Genomic DNA, 20,434 nt, shown 5'->3' with positions numbered 1-20,434 from the left:
CTCGGCCCCCTGTGTCCACGATCAGCCCCCTGTGCCCACGCTCGGCCCCCTGTGTCCATGCTCAGCCCCCTGTGTCCACGATCAGCCCACTGTGTCCACGCTCAGCCCCCTGTGTCCACGCTCAGCCCCCTGTGTCCACGCTCAGCCCACTGTGTCAACGCTCGGCCCCCTGTGTCCACGCTCAGCCCCCTGTGTCCACGCTCGGCCCCCTGTGTCCACGCTCGGCCCCCTGTGTCCACGCTCGGCCCCCTGTGTCCACGCTCGGCCCCCTGTGTCCACGATCAGCCCCCTGTGTCCACGCTCGGCCCCCTGTGTCCACGCTCGGCCCCCTGTGTCCACGCTCAGCCCCCTGTGTCCGTGCTTGGCCCCCTGTGTCCACGCTCCGCCCCCTGTGTCCACGCTCCGCCCCCTGTGTCCACGCTCCGCCCCCTGTGTCCACGCTCAGCCCCCTGTGTCCATGCTCAGCCCCGTGTCCACGCTCAGCCCCCTAAGGCTCGCTGCTCACGGCTCCTGGGAATGGATCCCATGAAGGGAGATCTGAGGGTGTGATCCCTCAGTGGTGGTCCTTGATCCAGTCCTCCCTGTAATCCCTCCGTCCACACTAATGTTTGTGCCTGAAAGACAGTTTTGGTTTCTTTTACAGACTCAGCCTTCTTCTGGGATGAAATGGATCTGCGTTTACCCTCCATTCCTGTGACTCCGATTGGGTACACCGACGCCGTAAAATACATGAGGTAGGTCACAGTTCAGGCGTTCAGTCACTTCCTGGACTCTATACCTCAAAACTTTTTAAATACTTCCATGTAAATGTAACCCCTCACTATCCAGTAGGCTAGAGTAGAGAGGCATAGTGCCAAAATCAGCAACATTCCCCATCCCTCCCACAGCAATAACCTGGAGACATAAACAGACCAGACACCTTCTCTGTGGTGAAAATTGCTACAAGTTTATTTTCATAACAAATATGCCGACATGGTGGGTTATTTTACAGGCGATCCCAGGGCAGGCAGCCCCTCGCCGCCTGCCCACGTGATGAGCCAAATTATACCGTGGACCTAGCCAAATGGTGTTTGCCAGATATGAGGAGGGGATAACCCCTCCCACCGGTGGACTGCCAGTCCACCTCATTACTCAAGTCCCCAATCAATCAAGAACATTTGTAAAGTGCGCTACTCACCTGCTAGGGTCTCAAGGCGCTGGGGGGGGGGTATGCTACTGCTCGAAAAGCCAGGTCTTGAGTTGCTTCCTGAAGGACAGATGGTCCTGGGTGAGTCGTAGGTGGGGGGGAGGGGGTTCCAGGTTTTGGCCGCCAGGTAGGTGAAGGATCTTCCTCGGGTGGTGGTTCTGCGGATCAGTGGGACGGTGGCAAGGGCGCGGCTGGCGGAGCGGAGCTGGCGGGTTGGCGTGTAGAACGTGAGGCGGTTGTTGAGGTATTCGGGGCCCAAGTCGTGGAGAGCCTTGTGTGCGTGGGTGAGGAGCCGGAATGTGATCCTCTTGTCGACGTGGAGCCAGTGCAGGTCCCTCAAGTGGGTGGAGATGTTGCTGTGTCGGGGGATGTCCAAGACGAGTCGTGCTGAGGCGTTCTGGATGCGCTGGAGTCTTTTCTGTAGTTTGGCGGTGGTCCCAGCGTAGAGGGCGTTCCCGTAGTCCAGACGGCTGGTGACGAGGGCCTGGGTGACCGTTTTCCTGGTTCCAGTGGGGATCCAGCGGAAGATCTTACGGAGCATGCGGAGTGTGTTGAAGCAGGAGGAGGTAACGGCGTTAACTTGCCTGGCCATCGTGAGGGAGTAGTCAAGGATGAAGCCCAGGTTGCGTGCGTGGTCCGTGGGCTTGGGTGGCGGGCCCAGAGCAGGGCGCCACCAGGAGTGGTCCCAGGCAGAAATGGATGGGCCGAGGATGAGGACTTCCGTCTTGTCTGAGTTCAGTTGCAGGCGGCTGAGCTTCATCTAGTCTGCAATGTCTTTCATTCCGTCCTGGAAGCTGGCTCTGGCGGTGGCGGGGTCGTTGGTGAGGGAGAGGATCAGCTGGGTGTCGTCGGCGTAGGAGATGATGTTGAGGTTGTGCTTGCATACAATGGCTGCAAGGGGGCTCATGTAGACGTTGAAGAGGGTGGGGCTGAGCGAGGAGCCTTGAGGTATGCCGCAGATGATCTTGGTGGCTTCTGCGAGGAAGGGCGGGAGACGGACTCTTTGGGTTCTGTCGGAGAGGAAGGAGGTGATCCATTCCAGGGCCTTTCCTTGGATCCCGGCGTGGCGAAGGCGGGTTGTCAGGGTGCGATGGCAGACTGTGTCGAACGCGGCCGAAAGGTCGAGCAGGATGAGGGCAGCGGTTTCTCTGTTGTCCAGCAGGGTCCGGATGTCGTCAGTTGTTGCTGGCGTTGGGGTTGGAGAGCTCTTTCACGACGTTGAAGAGTTCCTTGCTGTTGTGGGTGTTGTTGTCCAGTCATTCTCTGAAGGATGACTTTTTGGTGGTGCGGATCAGCTGGTGGTGTTTGTGGGTGGCGTTCTTGAGGGCTGTCATGTTTTCTGTTGACTGGTTGTGGCGCCAGGTTTTCTCGAGGTCACGGCAGGATTTCTTGGAGTCTTTGAGATCGTTGGTGAACCAAGCGGCTTTCTTGCTGTTGAGGTTGCTGGGAGGGTTTTTGAGTGGAGCAAGGGTGTCGGCACAGTCGGTGATCCACTGTGTGAGGTTGCGGGCTCCTTCATTGGGGTCCGTGGTGTTGGTGGGAGGGTTTAGGCTCAAGAAGGTGGTGAGTCGGTCGGTGGTGATCTTGCTCCAGCATCTTCGGGGGGTTTGTTGAGGGCGGTGGTGGGTTGTTGTTTTCCTGAAGTTGAAGTGTACGCAGCTGTGGTCGGTCCAGTGGAGCTCGGTGGTGTGGCTGAAGGAGATGTGGTTGCTGGAGGAGAAGACGGGGTCGAGCGTGTGGCCGGCGTAATGGGTGGGGGTGTTGACCAGTTGCTTGAATCCGAGGTTGGCTAGGTTGTCTTGTAGGGCGGTGGTGTTGTTGTCCTGGTCGTTCTCCAGGTGGAAGTTGAGGTCTCCTAGGAGGATGTAGTCGGGGGAGGCGAGGGCGAGCGGGCTGATAAAGTCTGCGATGGCCTTGCTGAAGTGTGAGCGTGGTCCCGGGGGTCTGTAGATGAGGGTTCCTCTGAGGGTGGTCTTGGGGTCGGTGTGAATCTGGAAGGGCAGGTGCTCTGCGGTGGCGAGGGTGTCGTCGGTGTTGGTCGTGATGCGGATAGTGTTTCTGTGGGCGATGGCGATGCCTCCTCCGGTCTGGTTGACGCGGTCCCTCTGGATGATCTTGTAGCCGTCCGGGATGGCAATGGTGATGTCGGGGGCTGAGGGGACGTTCATCCAGGTTTCCGTGAAGATGGCGACGTCTGGTGCCGTTTTGTCCAGGAGGTCCCATAGTTCGACGGCGTGCCTGTGGATGGAGCGGGTGTTGAGCAGGATGCACTTGAGGTGGTTGTTGTTGGCGGCTGTTTTGCCTGGCACGGTGCAGGACCGAGTACAAGTGAAGTAGCAGGCGTGGCAGGTGAAGGCTCCGTGGGTGCCTTTCGGGGTGGCTTGGTAGCAGGCTGGATGTCGGCCAGTGTTGAGTGCGTGGAGGGTGGCGGCATCGTAGCTCAGTCGGGTTGGTTGGCTCTGGCGGGGTCCAGGGGTTCTGGTGCTGGGCGCGGTCCAGGCGTGGACGGGCGTGGACGGGCTTGCCTTTGGCACGCAATCAGCACGCCAGCTGCGCGTGGCCGCTGCGCGTACGTGCGGTCCCCGCAATTTAAGGCGAAGTGGGAGGGAGGAGCAGCCGGGAGGCGGGAGCGGGGCGGCGAATGGGGAGCGGGAGACAGGAGAAGGGGGCGAGGCCGCAGGAGAGCAGCGGTGGGGAGCCGAGGGGGGGGGGTGGAAAGAGCAGGAAAGCGGAGCGGGGGAGAGCGAGGGCAAGCCTGGGCAAGCCTGGAGAGCGAGGGCAAGCCTGGAGAGCAGGGGTCCTAAGGAGAGGCGGCAGCAAGAGGGCCAAGCAGGCAGCGGCAGCAGAATCCGGGCACACGGGGGCCGTGCGGTAGTTGAGTGACCGGGTCAAGAAGGGGGGCAAAACGTTCCAGGCAACCCCCGGATGCTCAGATCCACAACAGCCCGTAGGACTAACGGGGCGCCGTCGCTCCTCCAGGGTCCAACGCTAGGACCTCCTTGGGAATATTTGGCTTTTGCATTCTTTTTGTGCTCATGCAGAGCGTACCCCTCTGTACCTTGGAGCCTCTGGATCACCCTGTAATTCCGCCTGCAACACAAAACTAATAAGTTAGTCAACACGCCCTCCCCACCCCTTGCCGGTATGCTGAGTAAGTGGTAGGGAGGGAAGCGGTGTCAGGGTGTGGTATATAAATAAATAATACCGGATCTATTTTTGTCTAGGCATAGCAATAACAGATAGCTCAATAAATAAGAGTCAAGATTCAAGGTAGTAGGAGTTTTGCAGGTTTATTACAGCATAAAGGACAGGAACAGGACAACCTGCACAGGAATAGGATGGCAGGGCCTGACAGGGGGGCCCCGACAGCTGCCGGGCAGGATCTGGGATGAGCGCGCTCTCTGGGGAAAGGACTGGCGTAACATTTAATAACAATACATAAGCATATATAGTAAAACAGTTGCATTACAGTACATATGATAGGCGGAGCAGTGGGTGTGGTCAATAGCAGTCGCGAAAGATAAGGGTGAAAGTAGGTGTAACAGAGGCGTATACATAGACATGTGATGCAAACGTAACAGAATACGTCATGAATGGGGCGGAAACATGGAGGGGGCTACCTAAGGAGCCGGGACCTCTAACCTGATGGTGCGCGCAAACTGGCAATGACGTGTTACTAGGAGAAGCTGGGGGCTACGAACTCTGTACTAGGAGCAGAGACTGAAGTCTGGAGAGTCAGGGCGACATGTACCTAAGCAGTATCTAGTATCTGATGTTTAGAGAACATGTTGATATAAACTAAGAGTCAGGAGGGGAGAGGCTAACTTGATTCTAAGACTGGAGCATGCATTATTCTACATGAAGTGCGTGATGAAGAATATTAAATGACCATTAAATGCAGTATTTCTCTAACATGGAGACGTAAAGGCTAGACTATGACGGTAACTATTGATGCAGTTCAGTAGCTTTAGGAATGCAGAGAAGGAGGACTAACTGATAACTGGAATCATAACATACTCTTGGCAGACTCAGAGGCAGAGCCAGGCTGAACCGGGCACTGTGAGGCAGGAAGTAAGTGAAGGGTCAGGAACACAGGTGGGGGCTGTATCGCTCCTCAGCGAGGCTCAGGAGACAGAAGCTGAATCTGGTGTCCAGGCCCTTTTGAGGCCTAGAAACGGGAACTTTACAATGGAATAACGTGCACACTGAGTAACGTGGCAACGTAGCTTTACATAGGCCTGATATTCGTAGTATTCACGAGAACTGGAAACTGACATACTAGAGATGGACACAACTGTAATTGCGTCTTTAATCGAACATGGGGAATACATATGCATATTAATCATGCACACATAACATATGATGGAGGACGCGTAGGGACACAGAACATGGCAAAACTTACTTTTCCACATTCCCTCCTTGTCACTACGTTTCCATCAGGAAACATCAATATTCATGATACCATCTATCATTTCATACAGTATCATTTGCTCGTCTCGAATTTTCTTGGAACGGGATTTAGAACGGGGCTTGGGACTAGGAATACAAGAGGTAGCACAAATGCCGCAAATCGCAGGGCCACATTGTATACAGAGGCAGCAGCTGAATATGATCGCTACTGCAATACCTAGAAAGGACAAGACTTTCCATCCCCAAGCGGAAATTATATTCCAGAACCAACCGGACCATGTCCAGGTGCCTGGATCTTGGTGTAACAGATGGGCAATTTTATGGAGTCTGGTTATAGCTGAATAAACAGACGGCGCGTTATTTGGAATGAAAATGCAGCAACTAGATCCGATGACTCTACATGCCCCGCCCCTATCGGCCAGTATGACGTCAAGGACGAGACGATTCTGGAGCACGACAAATCTCATAGCAGATTGCTCTTCGGTTAAGTTACCTAGAGCAGAGGCAGTCTCATTTACTACAGCTTCAAGGGTTCTGGTTAACCTACGGATTAGCTTACTATTCTGGATAGGTCCTATAAAGAAGAAGAAACCTCTATTGAAATCTGTATACTGTTGTAGAGCAGTTTCAGTATAATCGACAATGGGGGACTCCCTTCTATGTCTAATGTGTACTAGATGTGTGTTTCTATGATAATCAGATGGAGCTAGGAAAACAGGTGGCAGTAGGAAGGCAATGTAACAGGTTCCCTCCCAATCGAGGGGCAGACGAACATATGCGGTCTGACCACAAATAAAATAAGAATGACGTGAAGCTTTGAAAATAGATTTCCCACTGTCACTATATTTGACAATAGTAGTACAATCGCTATGGCCTACATGTACGGAACCATTATTTCGGACACATAATTCACCTTTGACTGGTAGTACTGAAATAGCAGGTAAGTCTGGAGTAGAATCAGACTGAACATTCAGGGCCATGAAATTCGAAGAATAATTACCTAAATTGTAAACTTCGTTTTCTAGATCTAACCCTGTTCTGTGGGGAAGACCTTGCTTGTCTGGGAAACATGTACTGTTAAGAAAAGACATATCTGTTGAGGATGACGTTAACGTGGACCATGCTCCACACGAACCATTATGTGAAAATGGATAAGGAAAGAGTGGCAGAACTCCCTTCGGTGTCTGGAAAGGGGGGAGTCGACCACACACCCAGCAATTAGTGGCATTGCTGGTCTGGTGTGAATAATGTAACATGCGGATAAAAGAATTGTTACGCATAGCGAGGCGGTAAGAGAGTTCATGAGGAGGCAGATCACTAAACGTGTGCTCTACTGTAACATTAGAAGACTTATTTACATGAGGAACTGAAAAATATAGATAAAACGCATAACTGGTGCAGGAAATCATAATACTGAGAAATAATATGAAACATAGAAAAACGATACATCGGATTGAGTTTTGACTAACTCTCTCACTATGGGGGTCTATTTTATACATGTCAGAAACCGGTCTAACCGTTTCACCTAGGGGAGGACTTAGACAATCAAACTGGCTGACTTATTTTACTAGACCTTAACTTTTTCTTATACTCCTGTTGCGGAGTTGTCTCTAACAGGGAGGGTGCAGTATCATTGTCTTTTGCGGGACAGTCCTTTAAATCCTCGGAAATGTTCTTTGAAACGGGCTTCAATCCATAAAACTTTTTGATATGCGAAAGATGCACCCAGCCTTTGCGTCCCTCCAACTTCACGGCTGTGCGGGTGGCCAGGAGGACCTGTCGGGGCTCCTTCCAGCGAGGCTCCAGCGGACTTGAACGATCGAAATTTCGCACTAGGACCATGGATCCGGGAACGATTTCATGCGGTGCCACCTCGGTATTGTCTGGAAATGCGGCGGCAACCTGTGAACGACAAGAGTTGAGGGCAGACATCAAGGAAGCTAGGTAATCTGTCAGCATATTACTTGAAACATCGGTAATACTTCGGGGTCTAGGAGTACCCCACATGTTAGGGGGGCGGCCGAAAACGACCTCATACGGGGACAGACCTGATCTGGAATGTGCGACCATGCGCATGTAGAACAGGGCGACCGGCAGAGCTACTAGCCAGTCCACACCTTTCTCTTGACAAACTTTTGCAATTCGAATTTTCAGAGTCTGATTATGTCTCTCTACGAGACCGGCTGCTTCAGGATGGCGTACACAATGGAACTTCCACTGGTACCCTAACAAAAGGGAAACGTGCTTCATGAGTTCAGATGAGAATGGCTGGCCGTTGTCAGAATATACGACTCTAGGGAGTCCATAACGGGGGAAGAACTCACGAACCAACTGCTTGGCAGTGGTCGCGGCTGTGTAGTCTGGAACTGGATATGCCTCCGTCCACCTGGATAAAGCGCATACAACTACAAGGACATACTTGAAACCTCGACATCGCTCCATCTGAATGTAATCCATCTGGAGGACTTCAAAAGGGTGGTCAGGGGGCTGGAATCCACCTTGTTCCACCGGGACACTTTTACCTGGATTAAACTGACAACATATCATACAGGTACGGACTTTCTGCTTGGCTGCAGCTCGTAAATGCTTGTTGAACCAAATGTTCTGGATACTATCTAACATAGCTTTTTCTCCTAAATGTGCTGGACTATGTGCGGTATTGATAATGACTTGAACCATGGAGTCGGGGAGAAACCATGTGGCTTTACCCTTTGTTACCCATCCCTGATCTGTCTGGACCCCTCCTTGTTCGGACCATTTCTTGATTTCATCGGGAGTAGCATGTAACTGGATATCTATGACATCTTGTGTAGGGTCTTTAACTGTCATACATGTAGTCGGATCTGGAGTGTGTGTCGGTGTCTTATTAACTGGAATGTCTGGTGTCTGAGCTGTAAGCTTGGCTGTGCGATCTGCTAGATCATTACCTTGAGAAATAGTGTCAGTAACTTTCGTATGTGCTTTGCACTTCATGATAGCAATGGATGTCGGTAAATGTATTGCATCTAACAGAGCTTGAATAAGGAGACCATGCTGAATCTTGGTTCCATGAGAAGTCATGAAACCTCTCTCTTGCCAGAGCACTCCGAAGTCGTGTACAACTCCAAATGCGTAACGTGAATCTGTATAAACATTAACTTTCAGGTTCTTGGCGTGTATGCAGGCTTGTGTCAGAGCAACTAGCTCTGCTGCTTGAGCAGACAGGGTGTCAATACGGTGTGTTTCAATAACTTCAGTGTCGGTAGTCACTGCATACGCGGCTACTAGTTCTCCTGTACTTGTTCTCATACATGAACCATCCACATAAAGTGTCAGGTCGGGATCTGGTAATGGAATATCTGTCAGATCTTGTCTTGGCTTTGTCATGATGTTAACTACTTCCACACAGTCGTGTGTGGCAGAATTCGAAGTAACTGATGGTAACAATGTAGCAGGATTTAAAACGTTGCAGCGTCTGATTTCTATGTGTGGCTGGAACAGTGTCAGTTCATAACCTGTCAATCGTGCAATAGTCAAGTGCTGAGTCTGTGTTCGGTTTAAAAGAACTTCCACGGAGTGTGGAACTTGTACTGTCAGGGAGTGTCCTAATACTATGGAATCACTTTGTCTGATAGCTAGTGCTGTGGCTGCAACTGACTTAAGGCACGCAGGCAGAGCCTGGGCTACAGGATCTAATGTGCTCGAAAAATAAGCACAAGGCTTGTATTGTCCTGCTTGATCTTGTGTGAGAACAGATAATGCTGTACCTTCGCGTTCTGTGACGAAAAGTGTAAAAGACTTACTGTAGTTCGGTGTTGCTAGAACTGGAGCTTGACATAAAGCTTTCTTTAACTCATTGAAACTAAGTGTATGTTCAGATGTCCAAGGGAGGACAGTCGATACGGCTGCCTCCTGTGTCGTTAACTGTATCAGTGGTTTAGCTAGGAATGCATACTGAGGAATCCATTGTCTGCAATAAGAAGTAAGGCCAATAAAAGCACGTACCTCCTTCTGGGTCTTGGGCTGAGGAAGACTCGCTATTAACTGGATACGGTCTGGTGTCAACTGCCTACCCCACTTGGACAGTAAGTGGCCTAAATAGATCACTTGCTGGACACAGAATTGAAGCTTAGAAGGGGACACCTTGTGTCCCATCTCGGCTAGGAAATACAAGACTGTAAGGGATGCTCGTTCGCAAGCATGTTCAGAACGGGCTGTGATCAGTAGATCATCGACATACTGGAGCAGGGCAGTGTCAGTTGGCATGTGAATGTTGTCTAGTTGTCTCTTGAGTGCTTGACTGTAAATACTAGGACTTTCTGTGAAACCTTGAGGAGCGCGTGTGAACATATAGCTCCTTCCATTTAAACAAAATCCGAAAAGAAACTGGCTGTCTAGATGAATGGGGACACTGAAAAACGCGTTCTTGAGGTCTATGACCGTAAAAAATGAGGCTTCGGAATCAATGGCTGTCAATAGGGAAGAGATATCTGGGACAACTGGGTACTGGGGAATAATACATTTGTTAAGTTCTCGAAGGTCAATCACTAATCGATATACTGGAGGTGCATTTGGGTCAGTACGTTTCATGACAGGAATGATCGGAGAATTACATACATTGGAGTCAGTTTCTACAACTACTCCTTGAGCCATGAGCTCGTCAATAATTTTGGATAAGGCTGCTACAGCCTCAGGTGGCAATCTGTACTGCCTGATTCGTGGCAGGACTACACCTGGCTTGAGAGTCACACGATGGGGTGTGATTTGCATAAAGCCAACATCAGTTGGACCTTGCGCCCATAGATGCTGCGGAACATTAGACAATCTTGGATCAAAATCTCGTAATACATAGTGACCCTTGAAGTCGCGTAGGAACAATCGTATTCCCTCTGGGGAACAGCATATAACTGCACCTAACTCTTTCAGTGTCTTAATGCCCAACACATTTTCTGGACAGGACTTAGTAAGTAACAGGTCAGTAGTGCGGGACAATGGACCTACTTCTAGAGTAACTGGCTTTGATATTTCATTTACAATAGGTTTTCCTGAAAATCCAAGGGAAACATTTCTAGAGCCTGAGAGCGGAGCCCCTGGAACTTCGGCGTGACTTATAGTGGTCCTACTTGCCCCTGTATCAATCAGAAACTTTCTATCTTTCCCTAATACTTGACTATGAACATAGGGACCTTCTTGATCTACAGGTATCTCGATGAGAGGCAAGCCTACCTCCCTCTCTAGGCTGTTTCATGAATATGGCTGATACTCTGGATACTCAGACTGTGCATACTGGTACATCTGCTGTGTAACATGCTGTGTTGCAGCGATAGGCTGCGGTGCTGTAACTGTCTGTGGTGCATTCTGTGACTGAGGAGTCTGTGTAACTTGTTCTTGTCTAGGCGGACGTGGTCTTTCTTTAGTCTTACCGGTAGCTATGTTGTGTTTCAGAACTGCACACTCGTTTATAAAATGACCTGGCTGTTTACAATAATTGCAGTTTCCTTTAACGGGAGCTGCAGGATGACTGGCTTGATTCGGACCCCTTTTCTGACTGTCTTGAGGAACGGATTGTGCAACTAGTACTTTCATTTTCGTGTCTTTCATACGTTTCCTTTCATGTTCTTGTTCTTCTCTGATTCTATTCTGGTGATATTGAAGCATCTGTAACATTTGGGACGGGGTATTAGCTTGCCAGGTACTTTCGACTTTCAAAACTCGGTTTTTAATTTGTGGACTTGAATTCTCGACTAATTTAGTAACAAAAAGATGAGGGTATGATTCGCTACTTGTCTTGAGGCCACTGTTTATGGTAAAACATTTCTCAAATCTGGAATAATAATCACTAATATCTTCATCTTGTTTCTGTTTACAGGCTGAGATTGCATCCCAGTCTTCTTTTCTAGTTGTCAATAACCTAGGCAAAACTTGTATTAATAATTCTGGTAATTCTTTACATTTATCTCCAAGACCGGTACCTGGTACTCGTGCCTTATCTTCAGCTTCTAGAACTGCCCAATCGATCTTTTTCTCTCCCACCTCCCATTCTTTTTCTTTGAGTTTCTCATATACCCCTGCGGGCAACAGGACCTTTAACATTTTAATAATATCTGGATACGTGTATTCTCCCATACGGAGCATGTCTTTTAATTCTCGGTGGAACCCTGCTGGATCTTTATCATGACAGGGAATTAACTTTTTCATCTCTAGGAGTTCCATCTTTGTGATCGGGGTGTAAACAAACACTCGTTGCATCTCACCACCGTCTGTCTTAATTGGATGTACTTCTCGTAACGGATTCTGTCTGTCTATGTAAAAGGGTTTACTTTCTGGGGGTGAGACGTGAACAAAATGTGGGTTCAGAAACGTTCTGTATTTGTGGCGCTGTTCTAGAATGACACTAATCAAATCGGTACCTAAACCTTTCCATTTGTACTGGAGTAACTCGTTCAGGACATCGTGTAACGGACCTGGATCAGAATGTTGATCCTCATACAATGTAATGAGGTGCTGGATCATATACATACCCGCCAGTCGTTGCTCGGCTGGGGGCATTTTCAGAAACATTTGGGCCACTATTTCGTCTGGAAAAGTGGTAGAATCAGTAATCCATCGGACTGCTGATCGGACTAGTTCTTGTTCATGCATAGTACTTAACTCACTATAACCGATCCGTGATTTCAGAATGTGATCGGTAGCTTGAAATACTTGTTCTAGAGAACCTTGTTCTGATGCTGGATGGTGAAAAACTGGCTTGTATTCTAGACGTGAATGGCGATCTGGAAATCTAGATTTTCCTACATACGCTATTCTGGCGGGATTCTCGTCCTCTACCTCTTCAGTATAAGAGTCATTTTCTTTCTCGCTTACTTGTGCTTCTTTGCGTTGTTCGTGTATCCTTATTATTTCTTTACGAATCTTCTTGTACATACTCTCTATACTACTGATGGTCTTATGCTTACCCTCGGCTATATTATCACTCCACCTTGTCAGGATTTTCATTTCGGCTCGATCTTTGGTCGGATAATCTTGTTCTCGTATTAAACAATTAATCAGAAACTTTAATAACATGAGCTGGATCTCAGCTTTCCTTTGAGACATGACTTCACTAATACTTTCTGGATCATTCCCTGTACGGATGAAACGATATATTCTGTCTAGATCTTCTTTCATATCTGGTAGGGTGACTAGATACTCGGTCACCTTTCTCACGCGTAATGAATATAAAACCATATTATCCTCGCCTGGGACTGGATCATAGCCACATTCGGTAAGGGCTTTTCTTATTTCTGCAACAGACTGATATCTGGGCGTACGCTGTGACGCTTGTGCATGTAATTCGGCTAACGTTAAACGCTTGTGTGGCGGCGGGGTTCCTGGAGGACCTCCCCCTGCGGCCCCTAAACTAGAGTCGTCTACTGATGCTCTTCGTCCTGGCAGAGTGGGAAATGGAAATGCAGGCTGGACTTGTATGGCGGGCTGGACCGGGGATACCGTAACAGGTACTCCGGTGTCTGGAGGAGCGGGAAGTGCCTGATTTACAGGGACTGGCGGAGCAGGAACAGGATTTGCATATTCTGGGACTGTGTCGTCCAAATAGGACGAAATGAAAATATCAGCTGCGGTCGGTTTGTGACGTAGCTTGGTCGGAACTAATGGTGGCGGAAAATTACTGAATGCCTCCGGGGTCGCTTTTGGCAAGCCCTCGGCAAGAAGAGGATACATACCCTTAATAAGGGCATGCCTCTGTCTGTCTGACTGTTCGGTTTTGACTCGTTCACCTATCTCGATTAATTCCCTTTCTTGGGCTCGTTCTAAGGATTCTCTACTTAATTCTGACTTTCTGATTTCTTTTTCGGTTCTTTTATGAGATTCTTTGCGCCATAACTCGATGGCATCTTTCTGTGACTGTCTGGCTTTCTTTTTCCATAATGCTTCTTCTACTCGCATGATGCACTCTGCATCCCATGTGCCTGATACAGGCCATCTATACTTTTCTTCCAAAACTTTGGTATACTCTACCCATAAATCTAGATACAATATGGCGCTTATGCCATGCTTCTGATACATAAAATGACCTGGACTGTCCCTAGGCGGAACAGGAACTGCTGCTTCTAGCAGACCTTTTCTGGTTTTTAACTGACGCAATTTTGAAAAGAGCGGCATGACTGAACTATAATCTGGACACAACACAATACACAATAAACACGATAATTACTTCACACTCATACCACGACATTAAAATACATGAATAACATTCAGAATAACAGTTCGAACAGAATACTACCTGGAATACGGAAAACAGAATACATGAATTTTCTCGAGAACAGAACTGACTAGACCAGAAACTAGATGCACTGCTGAAACAGTACGAAACTTACCGGTCTCATAAAGAGACACGTCAGGACCCGCATCCACCGAAGTGGACACTTCGTTTGTGGGTCTGTGTACCACCAACCCACGGACCAGAGTCAATTAGATTGACCCTGTCTAGATACTACCCCAGCAACGGTACTCACCGGGCAGCAAGAACGGAAGGCCTCGGACTGGACTGGACTGCTTCGACGCCGGACGGACGAACTTCGGACTTCTGTTACGGGTGGGCCTCCGGATACCTCGGACCTTGGACTCTCGGCTTGGGCTCTGGTCGGGACTCGCCGCGTTCCTCCACCGTCTCGTCTGGATGCTGGACCGCCTCCTCCGTCTCCTCCGTGGGCCTGAGGGATACTTAGAGCAGAAATATCTGCCGGTGCGCAGAAGAGTTCCGTCACGACTGCAGAGGGTCAGGGGGTCGGCGTGGCTTCACCGACGCGTGGGGAAAGGGCAAGTCCCTATTCGGGCGCCATTATGTGGTATATAAATAAATAATACCGGATCTATTTTTGTCTAGGCATAGCAATAACAGATAGCTCAATAAATAAGAGTCAAGATTCGAGGTAGTAGGAGTTTTGCAGGTTTATTACAGCATAAAGGACAGGAACAGGACAACCTGCACAGGAATAGGATGGCAGGGCCTGACAGGGGGGCCCCGACAGCTGCCGGGCAGGATCTGGGATGAGCGCGCTCTCTGGGGAAAGGACTGGCGTAACATTTAATAACAATACATAAGCATATATAGTAAAACAGTTGCATTACAGTACATATGATAGGCGGAGCAGTGGGTGTGGTCAATAGCAGTCGCGAAAGATAAGGGTGAAAGTAGGTGTAACAGAGGCGTATACATAGACATGTGATGCAAACGTAACAGAATACGTCATGAATGGGGCGGAAACATGGAGGGGGCTACCTAAGGAGCCGGGACCTCTAACCTGATGGTGCGCGCAAACTGGCAATGACGTGTTACTAGGAGAAGCTGGGGGCTACGAACTCTGTACTAGGAGCAGAGACTGAAGTCTGGAGAGTCAGGGCGACATGTACCTAAGCAGTATCTAGTATCTGATGTTTAGAGAACATGTTGATATAAACTAAGAGTCAGGAGGGGAGAGGCTAACTTGATTCTAAGACTGGAGCATGCATTATTCTACATGAAGTGCGTGATGAAGAATATTAAATGACCATTAAATGCAGTATTTCTCTAACATGGAGACGTAAAGGCTAGACTATGACGGTAACTATTGATGCAGTTCAGTAGCTTTAGGAATGCAGAGAAGGAGGACTAACTGATAACTGGAATCATAACATACTCTTGGCAGACTCAGAGGCAGAGCCAGGCTGAACCGGGCACTGTGAGGCAGGAAGTAAGTGAAGGGTCAGGAACACAGGTGGGGGCTGTATCGCTCCTCAGCGAGGCTCAGGAGACAGAAGCTGAATCTGGTGTCCAGGCCCTTTTGAGGCCTAGAAACGGGAACTTTACAATGGAATAACGTGCACACTGAGAAACGTGGCAACGTAGCTTTACATAGGCCTGATATTCGTAGTATTCACGAGAACTGGAAACTGACATACTAGAGATGGACACAACTGTAATTGCGTCTTTAATCGAACATGGGGAATACATATGCATATTAATCATGCACACATAACATATGATGGAGGACGCGTAGGGACACAGAACATGGCAAAACTTACTTTTCCACAAGGGCAATGGGAAAAGAGGGCGCCCAGTGGGCGGGAGAGGTATATGTACCTCGCCCCCGTCCACTCCTGCCCGGAAGTGATGCGCACGTGGACCCTAGGGGTCGCAAACACTGGGAGGCTACCTCATGTGCCCTCATGTGGCACTGAAAGGGGCCCGCCCTCTTAGGAGGGTCCCCTTTGTGGACCCGGGGCAGCCCGCAGTAATCTAGAGTACAGAGGCCAGTAATCTGGATTACAGAGGCCAGTAACCTAGAGTACAGAGGCAGTAATTGTAGGAGAGTAGGATCTACCTCTTATGGTTACCCCCACTTTTGGCTGGTGTTTCACTGTTTCTCGACTTTAGTCTGGCTGTGGCCCTGCTATCCAGGACCCCAGCCTAGCTGCTTCCTCTCTAAATTGATTTCATGTACTTTGGTACACTCCAGTTTGGATACTGGGGTACCCTTATGAGTCCCTAGTATATGGTACCTTAGGTACCAAGGGCATAGGTACCCCAGAGGTCTACCAGGGGCTGCAGCATATATTATGCCACCCCTGGGAAGCCTTCCAAAATGACACCAAAGGACTGCTACTGCAGCCTGGGTAAGGTGGTGCATGCACCCCTTACTTAGATATAGGTTACCTATATCTACCTTAAATCACTGCACATATAAACTTATCAGTCACTCCTATGGCAGGCCTTATCAATCCTGAAGGCAGTGTGCTGGATTTTGTGTGAGAGGGTGCCCATGCATGAGCAGGACCCTTCTGCAGCCTTCGGAATCTATTCTCTGTGGCTGTTCTGTGATGCAGCCAGACCATATACTCTTAAGTGCATTATAACCTCACTGTGAATGCTAACTTTGGACTGGCTGCACGGAAACATGTTGTGTTTGGTGTTTAGTGTTGGAATCATACCCCCCCATACCAGTCCTGGCGGGCGGGGGTAGAATTCCACCCTTCTGGAGGGAGAGACATGTACACACCGGCATACCCGGTAATATTTTAAATGCGCCCTGGCATCACAAAATGGATGCTGCAGCCACAGACATGAGTCTGGCCTAATGCTGCTGGACGAAACTCCGGCAGGGGAGGCCTGGACAATAGGTTTCCTGTCACAGGGAGGTGTACCACCTCCTAGACAGGCCTTAGTGGATTGGGGCTGGTTGGGTGCACTTTGAGAGTGCTTTGAAGTCTGCACTGGGAGCACAATTGGTGTCCCTGTGCATAGCCCAGTTCAAACCGGTTGCAGGGGCTACCAGCCCCGGCTCTGGCACGAAACTGGACAAAGGAAATGGATGTAGCCACCCCTCTTTTCAAACCCTCCCATAGGTGGGTCCCCAGAGTTAGTCCAACCCCTTCCTTGGGTATAAGAAATGAACCCCTGACTGCATGATTTTAAATTACACCTGGAAGAAACTCTGCTACAGAAATCTCGGAACTTCGACGATCTACACAACTAGATGACTGAGGAATCTCCCTTGGAGTAAAGGAGTTACTCTCCTGCTTGACAGTCACCAAAGACGCAACTGCCCGGTCTGCATCTCCGAAGCTCCCGACGGACTCTGAAGTAATTACAGCCCAGGAGGTGGATTTCCAGACTTCTTCGAGGCTGACCTGAGTACCCAGCAAAGCTGAGACTCGCAGCCCTTGTGAGTGACTTGGAACCACAGCCCCTGGACACTGTGCACATTTGCAAGTGCATCAGCTTCTCGATGTCCCTTGAGGCTGTGCTTTGGGTTACTCGTAGCCCAGACCCGAGCACCTTTTCCACCGAAGATTGTGGGCCTACACTTCATGAGTGTTCCGTGAGCCGGCCCTTTGTGTTTTCACTCGAGGTACCTTTGCGATCCCCAGTCCGTTGACTGGTGGGTCTCTGAGAAGGAACTTTGACTTTCCTTGGGTTTCCCTGACTGCTCCCGCAGTGTACTGACTCTCCACCACTTGGTGAGTCCCTCGGACCTTGCTGGTTCGCACCGAACCCTATTTTCTTTTCCTGCGTGGGTTGCTGTTGCCAAGTCTTGTTGGGGCCAATCCGGGCAACGACACCGCAGCACTTGACATTCTTTGTGGGACAGCTCAAATCGAATACCTGGTTGTCGTCGACGCCTCCTGGTCCTCGTGGCTGAAGAGTCACGTTTCACCTTCTTCACCTGAAATCACCCGACATTGGTGGGCATCTGCCTATCGTGCTCCTGGTCACTAGCAAGTGGTCCAGACTCTGCCCCCTCTGCTTTCAGGTTCTTCTTATCTTCGATCCAGGCTTGGATCACCCCGGACACTTTCGTCTATGACGGCAGCAGCCCTCTTCAGCAGATCGCCATTGAAATCAACAACGATTTCCGACACCAAAAGACACCTATGCACCCGGCTTCCCTGGGTGAGGTAACTTGAGTACTCCGGTGCTCCCGTGGGTGTTGGCCCTAGAACCCCTTAAGTCTAAAGGGGTTTGCTCTAAGTCCTCCTCTAAATGTCCTTTATCTTTAACTTTCCAACCGCATCTTACCCCATAGAAGTTAATGGTGATTAGCAGCTGTGTTTAGACACTGCACGCGTCCCACGTGGGTCCCCTGTGTCACTACCTTGTGCGGTTCCTGGTGGCCCCAGCGGTTCTACAGGCTCTAGAACTTGTGTCTAGCTAAGTCGTGGTTCTTATACCACTTTCTTAATATATGGTTTGGTACGCCCCTAGGGCTCAACATAGATTGTGCTAATTTACTGTGTGATATTAAGTTTACTGAATGTACTTTTGCCTCTAGCCTCATAAAGAGACTAGAGGGATGTCTTTAGAATAAATACATATATTTTATATATATACCTGGTGTAGTTCTCCTTTCATTTTGTCATTCAGGAGATTATAGACTGGTAAAACAAGCTGCTTTACATTCCTCCAAGACTTGGCCTGAAGGCTGCTCTCCACAGCTACCACTAGGATAGCTTTCTATAAGGTTGTCTTTAAACCTACCATCAATAAGGGTTGTTTGGACTGGTGCAAGGTGCTCGCTAGAATAGTGGGCAGCATATGCCAGGCCAACTTCTCACAGTATGATTTCTTTCACATGGGTCCTGGACTCTGCTTTTGTCTTTGTGCTGCATGTGGACTCAGCAGGGAGGTCTCCTCAGTGCCTGGCCCTTTGTAAAGCGCTGTGACGTCTGCACCACACACAATTCTCAAATAAATAAAATAAAGGTCCCTACCCTGTGCCTCTCGCATCATCCGCTCCAGTCCTTCAAGGTCAGCCTGCAGCAGTCCGGTGCTGAGGCGAGCTCAAGTATTCTCATCTATTTTAAAGTGTTTTATTTTTATTTTTATTTTTCAATTCAGTAAAATAGGAGGCGAGGCGGCTCCCCCGTCCTGGCGAGGAGCACTCAACATCTCCTACAGAATTGGGCCAGGCTTCAGTTCACCCCATGAAAAAAGGTGAGACATTCTTAACCTTCCTCCAACACTTGTGTCCACACTGTTAGCTCATGTGTGACCCTCTGCACAACTGCAGAGCTTGGGTAGAAGTGCATTGACAGAGCTGTGTGTGGGTAGGACAGGACTGAGGTGCATTGGCAGAGCTGTGTGTGGGTAGGACATGACTGAGGTGCATTGGCCGAGCTGTGTGTGGGTAGGACAGGACTGAGGTGCATTGGCAGAGCTGTGAGTGGGTAGGACAGGACTGAGGTGCATTGAACAGAACTGTGTGTGGGTAGGACAGGACTGAGGTGCATTGGCAAAGCTGTGTGTGGGTAGGACAGGACTGAGGTGCATTGACAGAGCTGTGTGTGGGTAGGATAGGACTGAGGTGCATTGGCAGCGCTGTGTGTGGGTAGGACAGGACTGAGGTGCATTGGCAGAGCTGTGTGTGGGTAGGACAGGACTGAGGTGCATTGGCAAAGCTGTGTGTGGGTAGGACATGACTGAGGTGCATTGGCCGAGCTGTGTGTGGGTAGGACAGGACTGAGGTGCATTGGCAGAGCTGTGAGTGGGTAGGACAGGACTGAGGTGCATTGAACAGAACTGTGTGTGGGTAGGACAGGACTGAGGTGCATTGGCAAAGCTGTGTGTGGGTAGGACAGGACTGAGGTGCATTGACAGAGCTGTGTGTGGGTAGGATAGGACTGAGGTGCATTGGCAGCGCTGTGTGTGGGTAGGACAGGACTGAGGTGCATTGGCAGAGCTGTGTGTGGGTAGGACAGGACTGAGGTGCATTGACAGAGCTGTGTGTGGGTAGGACAGAACTGAGGTGCATTGGCAGAGCTGTGTGTGGGTAGCACAGGACTGAGGTGCATTGACGGAGCTCTGTGTGGGTAGGACAGAACTGAGGTGCATTGGCAGAGCTGTGTGTGGGTAGGACAGGACTGAGGTGCATTGGCAGAGCTGTGTGTGGGTAGGACAGGACTGAGGGGCATTGGCAGAGCTGTGTGTTTGTGAGACAGGACTGAGGTGCATTGGTAGAGCTGTGTGTGGGTAGGACAGGGCTGAGGTGCATTGAACAGAGCTGTGTGTGGGTAGGACAGGACTGAGGTGCATTGGCAAAGCTGTGTGTGGGTAGGACAGGACTGAGGGGCATTGACAGAGCTGTGTGTGGGTAGGACAGGACTGAGGTGCATTGGCAGAGCTGTGTGTGGGTAGGACAGGACTGAGGTGCATTGAACAGAGCTGTGTGCGGGTAGGACAGGACTGAGGTGCATTGGCAAAGCTGTGTGTGGGTAGGACAGGACTGAGGTGCATTGAACAGAACTGTGTGTGGGTAGGACAGGACTGAGGTGCATTGGCAAAGCTGTATGTGGGTAGGACAGGACTGAGGTGTATTGGCAGCG

The 20,434-nt window shown here is 49.8% G+C and overlaps 1 protein-coding gene across 2 annotated transcripts in view; it reads left to right on the top strand.

Annotated features, from left to right (window-relative positions):
• LOC144780849 (putative N-acetylated-alpha-linked acidic dipeptidase) overlaps nucleotides 1–20,434 on the top strand; it is a 327,400-nt gene that overhangs the window by 112,379 nt on the left and 194,587 nt on the right. For both annotated transcript variants that reach the window (XM_078659345.1, XM_078659344.1), the window contains exons 5-6: nucleotides 644–734; nucleotides 18,951–19,046. In XM_078659345.1, the coding sequence (XP_078515471.1) occupies nucleotides 644–734; nucleotides 18,951–19,046 (187 nt within the window). The remainder of the gene's footprint in view (nucleotides 1–643; nucleotides 735–18,950; nucleotides 19,047–20,434) is intronic.

Source organism: Lissotriton helveticus, chromosome 9, assembly GCF_964261635.1.
Source record: "Lissotriton helveticus chromosome 9, aLisHel1.1, whole genome shotgun sequence".
Lineage (NCBI taxonomy): Eukaryota > Metazoa > Chordata > Amphibia > Caudata > Salamandridae > Lissotriton > Lissotriton helveticus.
The sequence above is the reverse complement of the archived record's forward strand: the minus strand, read 5'-3'. Positions and strand labels throughout refer to the sequence as shown.